This window comes from Sarcophilus harrisii, chromosome 2, assembly GCF_902635505.1.
Source record: "Sarcophilus harrisii chromosome 2, mSarHar1.11, whole genome shotgun sequence".
NCBI lineage: Eukaryota > Metazoa > Chordata > Mammalia > Dasyuromorphia > Dasyuridae > Sarcophilus > Sarcophilus harrisii.
This window is the reverse complement of record NC_045427.1, coordinates 572,024,323-572,037,270: the sequence shown is the minus strand read 5'-3', so window position 1 is coordinate 572,037,270 and position 12,948 is coordinate 572,024,323. Positions and strand designations below refer to the sequence as shown.

The 12,948-nt window shown below is 28.7% G+C and overlaps 1 protein-coding gene across 1 annotated transcript in view; it reads right to left on the bottom strand.

The window, feature by feature from the left end:
* Nucleotides 1-12,948, bottom strand: part of ATRNL1 (attractin like 1) — a 1,159,225-nt gene that overhangs the window by 693,112 nt on the left and 453,165 nt on the right. Inside the window, exons 23-24 of the mRNA XM_031949462.1 lie at nt 8,945-9,023; nt 6,524-6,681 (exon numbers count right to left, since the gene is read on the bottom strand). Of these exons, the coding sequence (XP_031805322.1) occupies nt 6,524-6,681; nt 8,945-9,023 (237 nt within the window). The remainder of the gene's footprint in view (nt 1-6,523; nt 6,682-8,944; nt 9,024-12,948) is intronic.

The following is a 12,948-nucleotide window of genomic DNA, read 5'->3' as shown; positions in this document are numbered from 1 at the left end:
AAGTAAAAGAAAGTATTTAGGGTAAAATAAAGATAATTAGTAATATCTAGTCAATTTGATTAATGTAACATTTTTTATCACTGATGTAGGGCTGAATTTACAAGATACACATTATAAAAGCCAACTCATTTATGTATCTATAATTCATGCAAATATTATCAGGTGCCTCTTGGAATATATCAAGATATTCCAACCTTCTTGAAGCAGAGATTACTAAGATATTAATTTAAAACATGTACTTTTCATTTAAATATGCTTTCTCTTCAGAAACAAATGCAATTCTTAATATTCTATGTGTACACACACACACATATGTATTTATATACACACACTGTAATCTCACACTAATATTTTGAATTAAACACCAATTTTTCTTATTTACCAAAAAACAAGAAAAATACAATCCAAGGTATTTTTTTTTAACATGCCAACTCCTAGAAATGAATCAGTGCCTTCTTTCTGGTAGAAACTGTTTTAAATAATCAATTAGCATTATCTTTATTTTATTCACAGCATAGCAATGTGAATTGCAACTCCATTTGCATTTTTTCTGACTTTTCTTTTTTTTCAGAAGAGTTTGACATGGTAACTATCTAGTACCTTCCATTTTCTATGGTTCATCTTTTTTATTACAGAAAATATGAATTCTTTTGTATTTTTCCAATATTAATTTTCCTCCCAGTTATCTTCATTGAACATTTGAAAGATTTCCTAGAGGTCAGCTAATCCAAATTTGTTTTTGTACAGATGAGAGAATTAATGTCTATTGGAGATAAAGGATTTGCCCAAGGTTTCCTAGCTATAACCAATAGAGTTTGAAGTAGAAAGTATTTCTTTTGACTTTCAATTTAGTATATTGTCTTTCTTTCAGCTCTAATATAATCTAATATAATAATCTAATATTATAAGTATAATCTATATAATCCAGAATTTCCTTAAAGCCAGGCTTCTTAAGCTTTTTGATGTCATAGAGCCCACAGCAATGAGGTGAAGATGGTACACCCCTTCTCAAAATGATGTTTTTAAATGTATATTTAAAAAATATGTATAAAAGACCACAATATATGTATCTTACACAAATACTAATTATTTTGGTTGCTCCATTTTAGCTCTTTTTTAAATACTTGGACTTTTTTTTTCTTATTAGGTCAAATGGTATAAACATTATGGAAAAAATACAATTTTTACAAATGGGACCATAAGATAGATGAACATTCATAGATATTCTACTTAGGCGGAGTAATCTATAGAATTATAAGATTTTAAAATTACTTAAGAGCAATTGTTTTGGATAGTTCTGCCTTATTTGGTTTTGTAGCAAAATCTTTACTGTAGTTGCACACACTTTAGTGATATTTTCATTTAAGAAATTAATTATAGAAAACATCAAAACAATCCAAATTTTGGTCATCAATTTTTCCTTTATGTAACATGGATGGATTCGGTGTCATCAAGTGATCATATTAGATATACTTCATTTAAAATAAAATTCATGGATGTATTGAAGTAGAAATTGAAAACTCTTGTGAAAGAAATTGAATTCATTTTTCAAATTTATTCTTTCTCCAATTTGTGGACATCTTCTTTGTGGCTAGATTTCTGTTGTTATAAAAAATACTAATATATTTTGGTCTATATTTTATATATATATATATATATATATTTATCACTACTTTCTTGGAGCATATGACTACATTTGGAATCACAGAGATGAAGAAAAGAAACATTATTAGTCACAATATCACATTTTTGCCCAATTCAAAGTACTACCAACAGTGTCTTGATATTTATTTTAATATTAAATATTCCTATATTTTCCACCTTTGCCTATTTTATATGTATAAAGGAAATCTCATAATTATTTTGATTTTTATTTCTCTTATTAGTGATTAAGAACAATGGTTCATATGATTGTTATTTTACAATTCTTAACTGTAGTCATGTTACCTTCATTTTATTGGTATTCGTAACTGTTTTGATTTTTATTTCTTCTATTAGTGATTAGGAATAAGCTTTCATATATGATTGTTAGATTGACATTTTTAATTGCATTTATGCTACCTTTGTTTTATTGGTATAATACATATTGATTGAAGGACATAAAAGGATTTTACATGACATTAAAAATCTGTTATGTAGAGCTTTCTTTTCCCTTTAAGTACATAAGTACAACAGGTAATTTTTAAAGTGGTCCTCTTTTTCTTAGATTCCTTCTGCTCTTCTTTCTTTCCTTTTTCTTTTATTTTTTAGGAGGGAGAACAGTGTGAGGAAGAAAATAGAGAAGCCTATCCATAGCTCCCCTCACCTTCCAACCTGCTCTCCATCAAGTTAAAATAAAGAAAAGAAAATCAAAATCCTTCTAATAAAATAGCATAATGAAGTAAAACAAATCTTTGTACTAGCCACATATTTCTTGAAAATTTACCTCTACCTAAAGGGAGATGATATCATTAAAACTCTGTAATCATAGTTAGTCCTTTCATTTATCAAAATTCTTGTCTTTGAAAGTTGTATGCCTTTATAATGTCTTCTTCCTATTTTAAGTTTTTTTTTTTTTGTCTTTGTGATTATTTTTGGCTGAACTATTTAATTGATAATCCATTCCTAAAGATTCTCCAGTTCCTATTTACCTCTTTCCCCCTTTGCTTTCATTGTATTGTAATTAGTCAAAAATTCCCTTTTTTATCCTCTTCTATTTCATTTTAATTTATTTGGTGGTTTTTTTTTTTTTACTATTTCTTTTCCCTTTCAATCTATTCTGAATTTTGTTTTCTGATTCATAAGTTTTACACATACATGATTTTTCTTGGTTTTGTTTTCTTTGAGGAATTAAAGCTCCTGGAGTAACAGGATTTGAATTTTCTCTTCTACTATTTTATGTTATTGCCCACACAGATTATTCCCTTCTCTCCCACTTTTTTTTTTTGCTATGCTTCATATTAATTTATGAGAGAAATATTGTAGAATAAAAAATAGTATCATTTTATAAAAATCATTTTTTCCCCAAATTATGTAGTTCAGTCCTATGTCATGCCATGACCATTTTCCTTTCCAAAATCTGTCTTTTCATCTCAAGCTGTGTCCTCACCATCATTCTGAGTGCCAAGTATCCCCTTCAACTAACTCATTTCATTCATTTCTCTTTCTGCTTCTAAGATCTTCTCTACTGATTTATATACTTATAGTCTGTTGATTTTTAAAATACTTTAATTCAATATCTCTTGTGTTTTTGCTTTTTTGCCTTTTTCCCCCTATCACTGATGGGAGTTCCTTATAAATCAATGCCTGGATTCTCCTGCTACTCTCATTAAACACATCCTAGAGACTGAGCTACAAAGCTACATGACTATCCTTGTATTAGGGAAAGGCTTTTTTTTTCTGGCAAGGATCTTTGCCTGAACCTAGGGGACTGAACTAGACTCAATTTGGTTTGAGTTTCTTTTCTTTCAGGTTTCAGTATCTACATTGTTATTTTATCTCATTGCTCCCTCTTTTTTTCATTCCTTTAGGCAGCTGAGAAGGATGTGTTTGATAATTAGAGATATTAAGAAAGTTTCAACAAAGTCACTACTTCTTTCTGAAACCAGCATCCTAGGGCCAGATGTTAGTGAAAATGTAGTGATAATTGTTTCTTGTAAGAATGAAGGATAAAGAACTATTCTAGCAGAATCATCACAACAGCATAAGATATCAAAATGGGCCCAAACAAATCGGTATATTTGTTTATATTCCTATGATAAGAGTAAGGAAGCTAGTGAAGAAATAAGCACACACTAAGTATAAAGATTCCTTGTTATTAATTTCTAAAGGAATTTACCTTGTTAGGAATTATAATCTTTAATTTAAATTACTTGCTGATAGAAAATTCCATTTTCTGGATGGTGAAGAGGGAAACAATGTAGAAATGCTAAATACATCTTTTTATTATTATGATATATGAAATAATATCTCATATAAGTGTCTGAAAGATACTTAACAGATAAGGATTCAAAGAAGTAAATTTTAGTTTGAGATAAAGAATGATTTCATAAAGATTTCAGTTTTATCCAAATGTGAGATAGACTGTCTCAGGCAGCTTTTAAGTTGCCCATCATTTGTTTAAGCAAAGTTCAGATAAGAACTCAAGACAATTTTTTAGGTATAAGTTATACTACAAGACATTGAAGATCTCTTCCTTCTCCGAAATTTTACAATTCTTTGGCTTCCTAGCTCTTAAGAATAGATGCAACAAAAAGCCTCCTATGTTTCATTTTCAAATTCATTTTAATAAAGTAATTGGATTTGTAGTACCTCATTAACAACAGATTGCTGAAACTCCTCATGGCATTTACTGATAACTTCTACTCCTCAGAGTTTTTAAATCAGTATTTGTCACTGAGCAATGTTAAATATTCAGAAGGAACTCCAAAACAAAGAAAGTTGAAATAATTAAATATGCTACACCAAGTAAATTTTATTATGAGGACAGATGTTCTTTTTGACTTTTATTAAGCAGTTTTTTCACTTACAAGGTTTAGTCTATTAACATGGAAGATAGCATCTTCACAGAACTCTGAAACCAGAACTAGTATAGCAAGAGACTGCTGACTATTTCCTCTAACTCTACCAGTGAAACTTGAGAAAGTTTTTCATTCTTCAATGGATAGCATTCATTTTATTTTAATTTGTATAGTATTTTATTTTTCCAAGATGGTTTTCAGCATTCACCTTCAAAAACCTTGTATTCCAAATTTTTCTTCTTCTCTGCCTCCTCATCTCTCCTGAAGACAGCAAGCAATCTAATATAGGTTAAATATGTGCTAGCATTCCTTTTAAAATCTTCCCAATTACAGGAGGAAAATTCATAAAAAAAAAGTATCCATTCTTGAATTTGCCATACACACATGCATATGTTAGTGTGTATGTGTGTGTGTGTGTGTGTGTGTGTATGTTAAAGGAGCTCCAAGAAAAACAATGCAATGTTATACATATCTATCATTTCAGTAAAAGTATGTTCACTAATGTTATTTTATTATACTTCTAGGCTTTGATAAAGCAGCACTGTTCTTAGTGTCATGTTGTAAAATTCTGTTAGAAATCAAAAATAAGGATTAATATGTTTCTCAACAACAGCAGTTACTTTCCATACTCTCATTATTTCAAATTTGAAATTGTTTTAACAAAGCAGATTTAAAAACATCTTTAACATTAAGTCTGGTTCTATTTTTAATGTATTAAACACACATACCCTACTCATTTAAACATGGGCAGAAAGTTGCAACACAGAAGTAATTTTTAACTTTCTATCATATAAACCATCACATTCCAAAAATTTTACTTATATTAAGGAGAATATATCATGTTGTTGATGAAAAAATGCAGAAAAACATAATAATAAAATTCAAATTTACCTACAAAGGTCTAATGATAGAAACAATGATTTTCTTATTTAACTTGGTTGAATACAATTAGTCTTAAAAGCTAAGTTATATCAATAATGTCAAGTGAAGTGGGCTACAATTATGTATCAATCACTCCATAGCAGAATTATGAAATAATATGAAAAATGATCCCTAAAAAAGTTTTAAGCAGTCTGTTATTAAAAATGTTTGATTTTTGAGTATCCAATTTATATCACTAAATATGTAATACATATATAATTTAAATGCTTTATCAAGTTTTAAAGAGTTTCATATACATAATTTTCTTCTTGCTAAATATTCAAATGCCTTCTTTTAGAAGCTATACTCTCCTTTTAAAGTACTAAAAAGTTTCTTTTATCAATTAATATTTCTCTCAAATTTTATTCCTCCAAAAAAATCACATAAATAGTATAAATAAAATGGTTATGATTTTATTATTCACCCGACAGAAACTTTTTTTTTTTTGCTTTATAAGGGAAAAAGTTTCAAAGCCATAATCTTTTAAAATAGTAGTTACTATCTCATAAAATTTAATTTCAACTGATATTGTGTTTTAATCCATTTCACAATAACCTCTATAAATATTTAATATAGCATTTATGTATTTAATTTCTCATCCCCCCAAGAAATTGAAAATAATAAAATTATTCAAGTTTCTAAACATTTATTAAGCACCTACTTTTTACAAAGGACTCTAGGCAGATGCCATGGAATACTTATTTAAAAAAATGTTTCCAGGCCATAAGAAGTTGCTAGTTTAGTGAGATATGACATGTACAGATGAGGAAACTGAAGTCTAAAGAGGCTAAGCAACAGCATGGTTAAGTCAGAATGTTCTCCTCTTCCATCATAGTTTTAATTAACTTGATGCTTTTAAGGACCAAGCATACCAAGTCTAATGCCTCTTTCTTCCACATGATAACTCTTAAAATCTTGAAAAGACTGATTCAGGCCCACCACCTATACATACAATATACTTCCAGCTAAAGATGTTCCACTCTCATAGTTAATTATTTTATTAAGTGAAATTGATGTGCATATGAATATAATTTGGCTAAAATATTAGTTGACTTCAGTAATGCTGACTTAAGTCAAACAGATTAAATATAATTTGCACTTACCTGTATTTTAATTGGCCAAGAAAAGTTGCTGACATAGACATAGAATGTAATGTTAGGATTGCCTCTGAAATTAAATTTTTCACAGGAAAAACTATCTCTGAATTCCTTTATTTTAACTCTGTGAATTAGCAGAATTTCCTCTCCCGATATTGTTCCAGCTGAAATGCAAATAACATTTTTTAGAATCCAAATTAAGCAACACAGGCATGTGAAAATCAAGAAATATGATTCCATACTCAGTCATTATAGAAAATACCTACATAATTGAACATATTTATGTGTATAGTTAGTGCTCAGGCTAACTCTTGATCCACTCTATCATGATCCATTATATCCTAAATACTCAATTTATTACAAGTAGATATAACAAATAAAACTTTGAAAATATTCATTTGAGTCCATCAGAAAATGCTCTGATATATTACTAAGAAAGTGGAAGAATAATCCAATGGTTTGGCATTTTTAAATTACAAAAAGAAAGTCCCTTACTAATTTAGGAATAATTGGGAAGCAAAAGAAAATGTCCATGCTTTAAAAGTAGAACTAAATACTTACTTCCTAAAACATGTAGTAGGATTTCAATAACAACTTCAAGAATTTAACTGAACAAAGTGATGCCAAGTTGATCCTGCTTCAGTGTAAAATTGATATCTAATGAGCATATTGTTGCACAGTTACTGGTATTTCTAGAATAACTGATATAAACTGTTATTAAATGTTAATTTAACTTTTTAACCTGGATTCAAGTCCTGCTTCTGACAACATTCTGACGGCATGACCCTGCCAAGAAATTTCTGTATCTTCCTCAATAGTCTAATCAATTTTCTAAAACTATGAATTTAAAGTATATATATGTATGTGTGTATGTGTATGTATATAAAAGTATATGTGTATATATATTATATATATATATATGTATATGAAGAATAAAATATAGATCTAGCTCCTATCCTTATACAATCTTAAAAATCAGTAGTGTACATTTCCTAGTTTCACTTTGATAATATCTTTCATGTGACTAAATAAAGAAAATATCAGCAAAATTCAAAGTCAATGACCATGGATTCTCAATTGATGAATTCTATACTGTTGACGTTTAGCTATAATTTGGGTATATAGCACCAGACCTAACAATAATTAAATCTTTGATTACTTTTTTTTACTTTTGCTTGTATGTTTTGATATTGTGCAAAACCCTCAAGTTCTTTATAACACTGTTTATATCTATATATACATAATATACATTACATATATATATATATATATACACTCATTATGTGTATAGAGCTAGAAACACAGTAACAATGGTAAAAAATACTCTTGGAAACTAGGAAATGTACACTACTGATTTTTAAGATTGTATAAGAATAGGAGCTAGACCTATATTTTATTCTTCATATACATATATATATATAATATATATACACATATACTTTTATATACATACACATACACACATACATATATATATTTTAAATTCATAGTTTTAGAAAATTGATTAGACTATTGAGGAAGATACAGAAATTTCTTGGCAGGGTCATGCAGTCAGAATGGTGTCAGAAGCAGGACTTGAATCCAGGTCTTCAAGGTTTTGAGATCAAGCCTTTCCAATTTTAACTATTTATCAGAATGAAAGCTATAAATCTAAACTTCAATATTTCTTCAAAAAAAATGATAGATTTCAGACTAATTCCACTTCATATTTGTGACTTGGTAAAATAAAATGAAGCAGTCCATTTTATTCTTAAAGGTAAAAGAAAATGAAGAGGGAATATACTCTACCCCAACCCCAATTCCCAGGAATGATGGTAGTAGTGGGGTAACTCAACATGAGCATTTGTACTTCTCCTTGGGTGTACTTTTCAAATAGCAATAAATCCAATTCATGTAAGCTTTTTAAAAAATAGACTTATTAAATAAAGCTTTTATTCTCTGAACACTAAAGTTGAAAGGGGGAGGGATTTTATAGGTTGAAAATAACAGATAGACCAGTGTTATCACTACACACAGAAGAATTTCATTGTATAATATCAATATTAAGGTTAATAATTAAATTTTAGCTTCAACACTGAAACAAAGAATTTAAATCTCAGTCTCTCTAGTCATTAAGGGAGTAATTTATCTTAATTAAAATCACAGCTTTTCATAACAGTACCATTTAAAAATTTTAAATAGAATACAAGTTTTTGCTATCCAAGTAATTTTAATTGAAAAAGGGAGAAAGTTAACATGTTAATGAAGCTTTATTCATATTACAAATTATTATTCATATTTAACTAATACAATAAAAACAATGATAATGGCAAAGAATATTTTATATTTGTTATTGAATTTTTAAAAGACCATCATATTAGAATAACTTCTATAAGTAGTGCTTTTGACAACACATAGAAAAGAGATATATCATAAAAATGTTCTTACCTGTTGAACTAATGGACCACGTAATGTTGAGATTAAAGTTGTTTGATGCATTAATGGAAATATCCAAATTTTTGTTTGACTGACAACATAAAGAAAATTAAACATAAAAGATCAGAATTAAATAACACAACATTCTAAATACTATGCTTTTCCCAATACTTTACTCAAATAAGCCCTCAATCATAGGTGTCCTTTACTGGAGAATAAATGTTGGATTTCAACCCAGAATAAAGACTTTTTCTTTTTAAAAAATCTATTTAAATATTAGTATTCCTGATTGCAAAAAAAAAGTGAATTATTTTGTTATATTTACAACTTAAAATTACTTCATAAAATTTTTCTTTAGTAATTTTTCCAGCACAATAAAGACAACTAGTTTTATATCCTTTTTATTCTTAAGATAGCTTTCTTTATAGACTTTATTATTAATTATCATTTTCAGTAATGACAAATGTTGGAGGAGATGTGGAAAAACTGGGACACTGATACGTTGTTAGTGGAATTGTGAATGGCTCCAACCATTCTGGAGAGCAATTTGGAACTATGCTAAAAAAGTTATCAAACTGTGCATACCCTTTGATCTAGTAGTGTTACTACTTGGCTTATATTCCAAAGAGATATTAAAGAAAGGAAAGGGACCTGTATGTGCAAAAATGTTTGTGGCAGCCCTTTTTGTAGTGGCTAGAAACTGGAAATTGAATGGATGCCCATCAATTGGAGAATGTCTAAGTAAATTATGGTATATGAATGTTTTGGAATACTATTATTCTGTAAGAAATGACTAGCAGGATGAATACAGAGAGGCTTGGTGAGACTTACACGAACTGATGCTAAATGGAATGAGCAGAACCAGGAGATCATTATTCACTTCAACAATACTATAAGAGGATCAATTCTGATGGAAGTGGCTGTCTTCGGCAATAAGAGAATCCAATTCAGTTCCAATTGATCAATGATGAACAGAACCAACTACACCCAGTGAAAGAACACTGGGAAACGAGTTTGGACTGCTTGCATTTTTGTTTTTCTTCCCAGGTTATTTTTACCTTTCCAAATCCGATTTTTCTTTTGCAACAAGAGAACTGTATAAATATGTATACATATATTGTATTTAAGATATACTTTAACATGTTTAACATATATGAAACTGCCTGCCATCTAGGAAAGGGGGTGGAGGAAAGGAAAGGAAAAGTTAGAACAGAAGTGTTTGCAAGGGTCAATGTTGAAAAATTATCCATGCATATGTTCTATCAATAAAAAGCTATTAAAAAAAAAAAGAGAGACTATACATGTGTGACATATATCAGTTTGCTTGCTGTCTTAGGAAGGTGAAATGGGAGAGAGGATGGGAGAAAAAATTTGGAATTCAAAACTAATTTTTAAAAAATAATTGTTGAAAAATATCTTTATATTCATTTGAAAAAATAAAATACTACCAAATACTAAAAAAAAAAAAAAAAAGAAAAAGAAAAAGAAAAAGAAAAAAATACTTCCAGTTATTAGCTTTTTTCCTGACCTAATTTTAATCCTGTTCAGTTTACTTTGTCCTTCAACTTCTGGCCTAAAAAAAATACTATGCTCCTGGATCAATGACTACTTGTTACAACGTGAATTTTTTTAAAAATATTGATGACACATGGCCACTAAATCTCTTGGAATTCTGAAAATTCTGTGATTCTATGGTTCTGGTTATGAGTGATATCTATTTTCTTTTTACTATTGGTTTTTATTATCAATTTGCAATGATGAAGACAAAAAGTTTATATTTTCCCTAAATCTTCAGAAAATATAATTTGAAAGCAATAGGCTTACATACTGATATTAAAATGCTTAAGGAAAAAATACTTAATATTTTAATATTGACTACTTGATTTTTTTCAAGTGTTTGTCTTCTTAAAGTAAATCACAGGACGAAACAACTGAAATTCAGCAGTGGACTGTGGCTAGAAACAGTCTTATTTTTTGCTAATGCTTTGGCAAGATTTTCTTCAGTTTAGTGGACCAACAAAGACTTATATTGGTTTAGGGCAATTTAATTTTCAATTTTACTAATACAACGCACAATAATGTGTATATATTTTGCATGTGTTTTTAAAAATAATCTATTGGTCTTTCACTAAGAGTCCTAACTTTATATTTCATTGTGGTATGAGAGTAACCTTGGGCTTCTGATAGCTATACTAGTGCTTCCCAGATTCTAGCAGTTCCGTCCCAAGCTTTCAACAAGCAAAAGTCTGAATTAGGGCACATACTGAGAGCATATAATAAAGAAGTGCCTAATTTCAGAGAAGCTCATGACCAGGTTGACTGCATGATGTTGAACATATTTGCTCAGAGAAATTCTTGAAATTGTCTTCAACCTAAATTATAAAAAAATTATGATCTTAAAATATATGATAAAATGATAAATATGATCTATATTGAGGAGCTAGGTGGTACAGTGAATAGAATGACCTTCCTGGAGTGAGGATTCAAATTGGACCTCAGAAAATTACTAGCTGTGTGATACTAATCAGATGAGTCACTTGATCCTGTTTGTCTCAGTTTCCTCATCTGAGGAAGGAAATGGCAAACCACTCAAATGTCATTGTCATGAAAATGTTAGATGCAGTCACAGTCAGACATAAGTGAAACAAATGAACAAGAGATCTATATTGATTTAAAAAAAAAGTACCCTCCTTGAAAAAATTACAAATACTGAAGTACTTATAGGTTATCTTAGATATCAACTAGCCAAGAATTTTAAAAGTAATGATTAAATAAGTTAGAAGCATAATTTACCTATGTAACTTTGCTTTATTTCTTGGTCACATGTATTGAGGGTTTTATAGTTTGAGTTAATGTTTAGTATTTTAATGATTATTTTTCTTTCAAAGAACAAAATTACAAATATTATTATATCCTAATTAATTATAGTAGTAGGTTACAGAGATAGGTCTGGATCGAAGAAGACCTAAGTTCAAATCTGATCATACACATTTATTGACCGTGTGACTCTAAGTCATTTGGTATTTGTTTACCTAAGTTTATTCATCTGTAAAATGGAATTAATAACAACACTTATCTCACAAGGTTGTTGTGAGAATCAAATACTATTATAATAATAAACACTTACCACAGTTCCTGATATATCATTCAGTGCAACATAAATGTTATCTATTATCATCATTATTATTACCATGAAAAGACATGAGACTTAATATGAAACATTTTAAAACATGTTTTCTAGTCAGACTATTCTTAATCATTTGTTTTTAAACTGGCATCTTTTGTTATTTAATTATATTTTACAGTCTTTTTTCTCTATACATTAGACTTTCCCTCAAAAAAAAAAAATAGTAAAAAAGAAAAAAAAAAGACCTATCAAGCAAAATGAACTAACACATTGAACAAGCTGGCCAATGTACACAATAGGGCAGCTTAGATAAACTATTATTTCTGGACAAAAACAAAACAAAAAATGTAGCTTCTAATAAGTGTGAGTAACTTTTTAAAAACAAGTGTTAGAGAGTCTTCTCAGTAATAACACCTGCTCCTTACTAGGATAAAAGAATGAAAGGAAAAGAAAAGGGAAGTCATACAATTAGCGATCTAATCAAATTATTCAATTTGGTTATTTTCCTTTTCTCCTTATTTCTCTGACTTCATTAGTCTCTTTATCTAAGGATACAGTAGAAATATGCCAGCCATAGAAAAGAAAAAAATTTTTTTCTCTTTGGTAATTCTCATAAAAATTTGTTTTTTAAACTGAAGTTTAAAAAGTTGTAAAATATTTATGGTTTCCAAAAGTCTCAAGTCTCATTGGTATAATTTAGTTTTAAAAATATTCAGAATATGTTTTGTAAATATAAACAGTTTTTAATAACCAAAAGAACAAAAATATATGCATGTATTTATAAATATGCATATAGAGATTTATCATATCATAGAATATCATAGAAATATCATAGAATATCATAGAAAATATGATCATTTTTCAATGTTTTCATCTTGGGTAATTATTG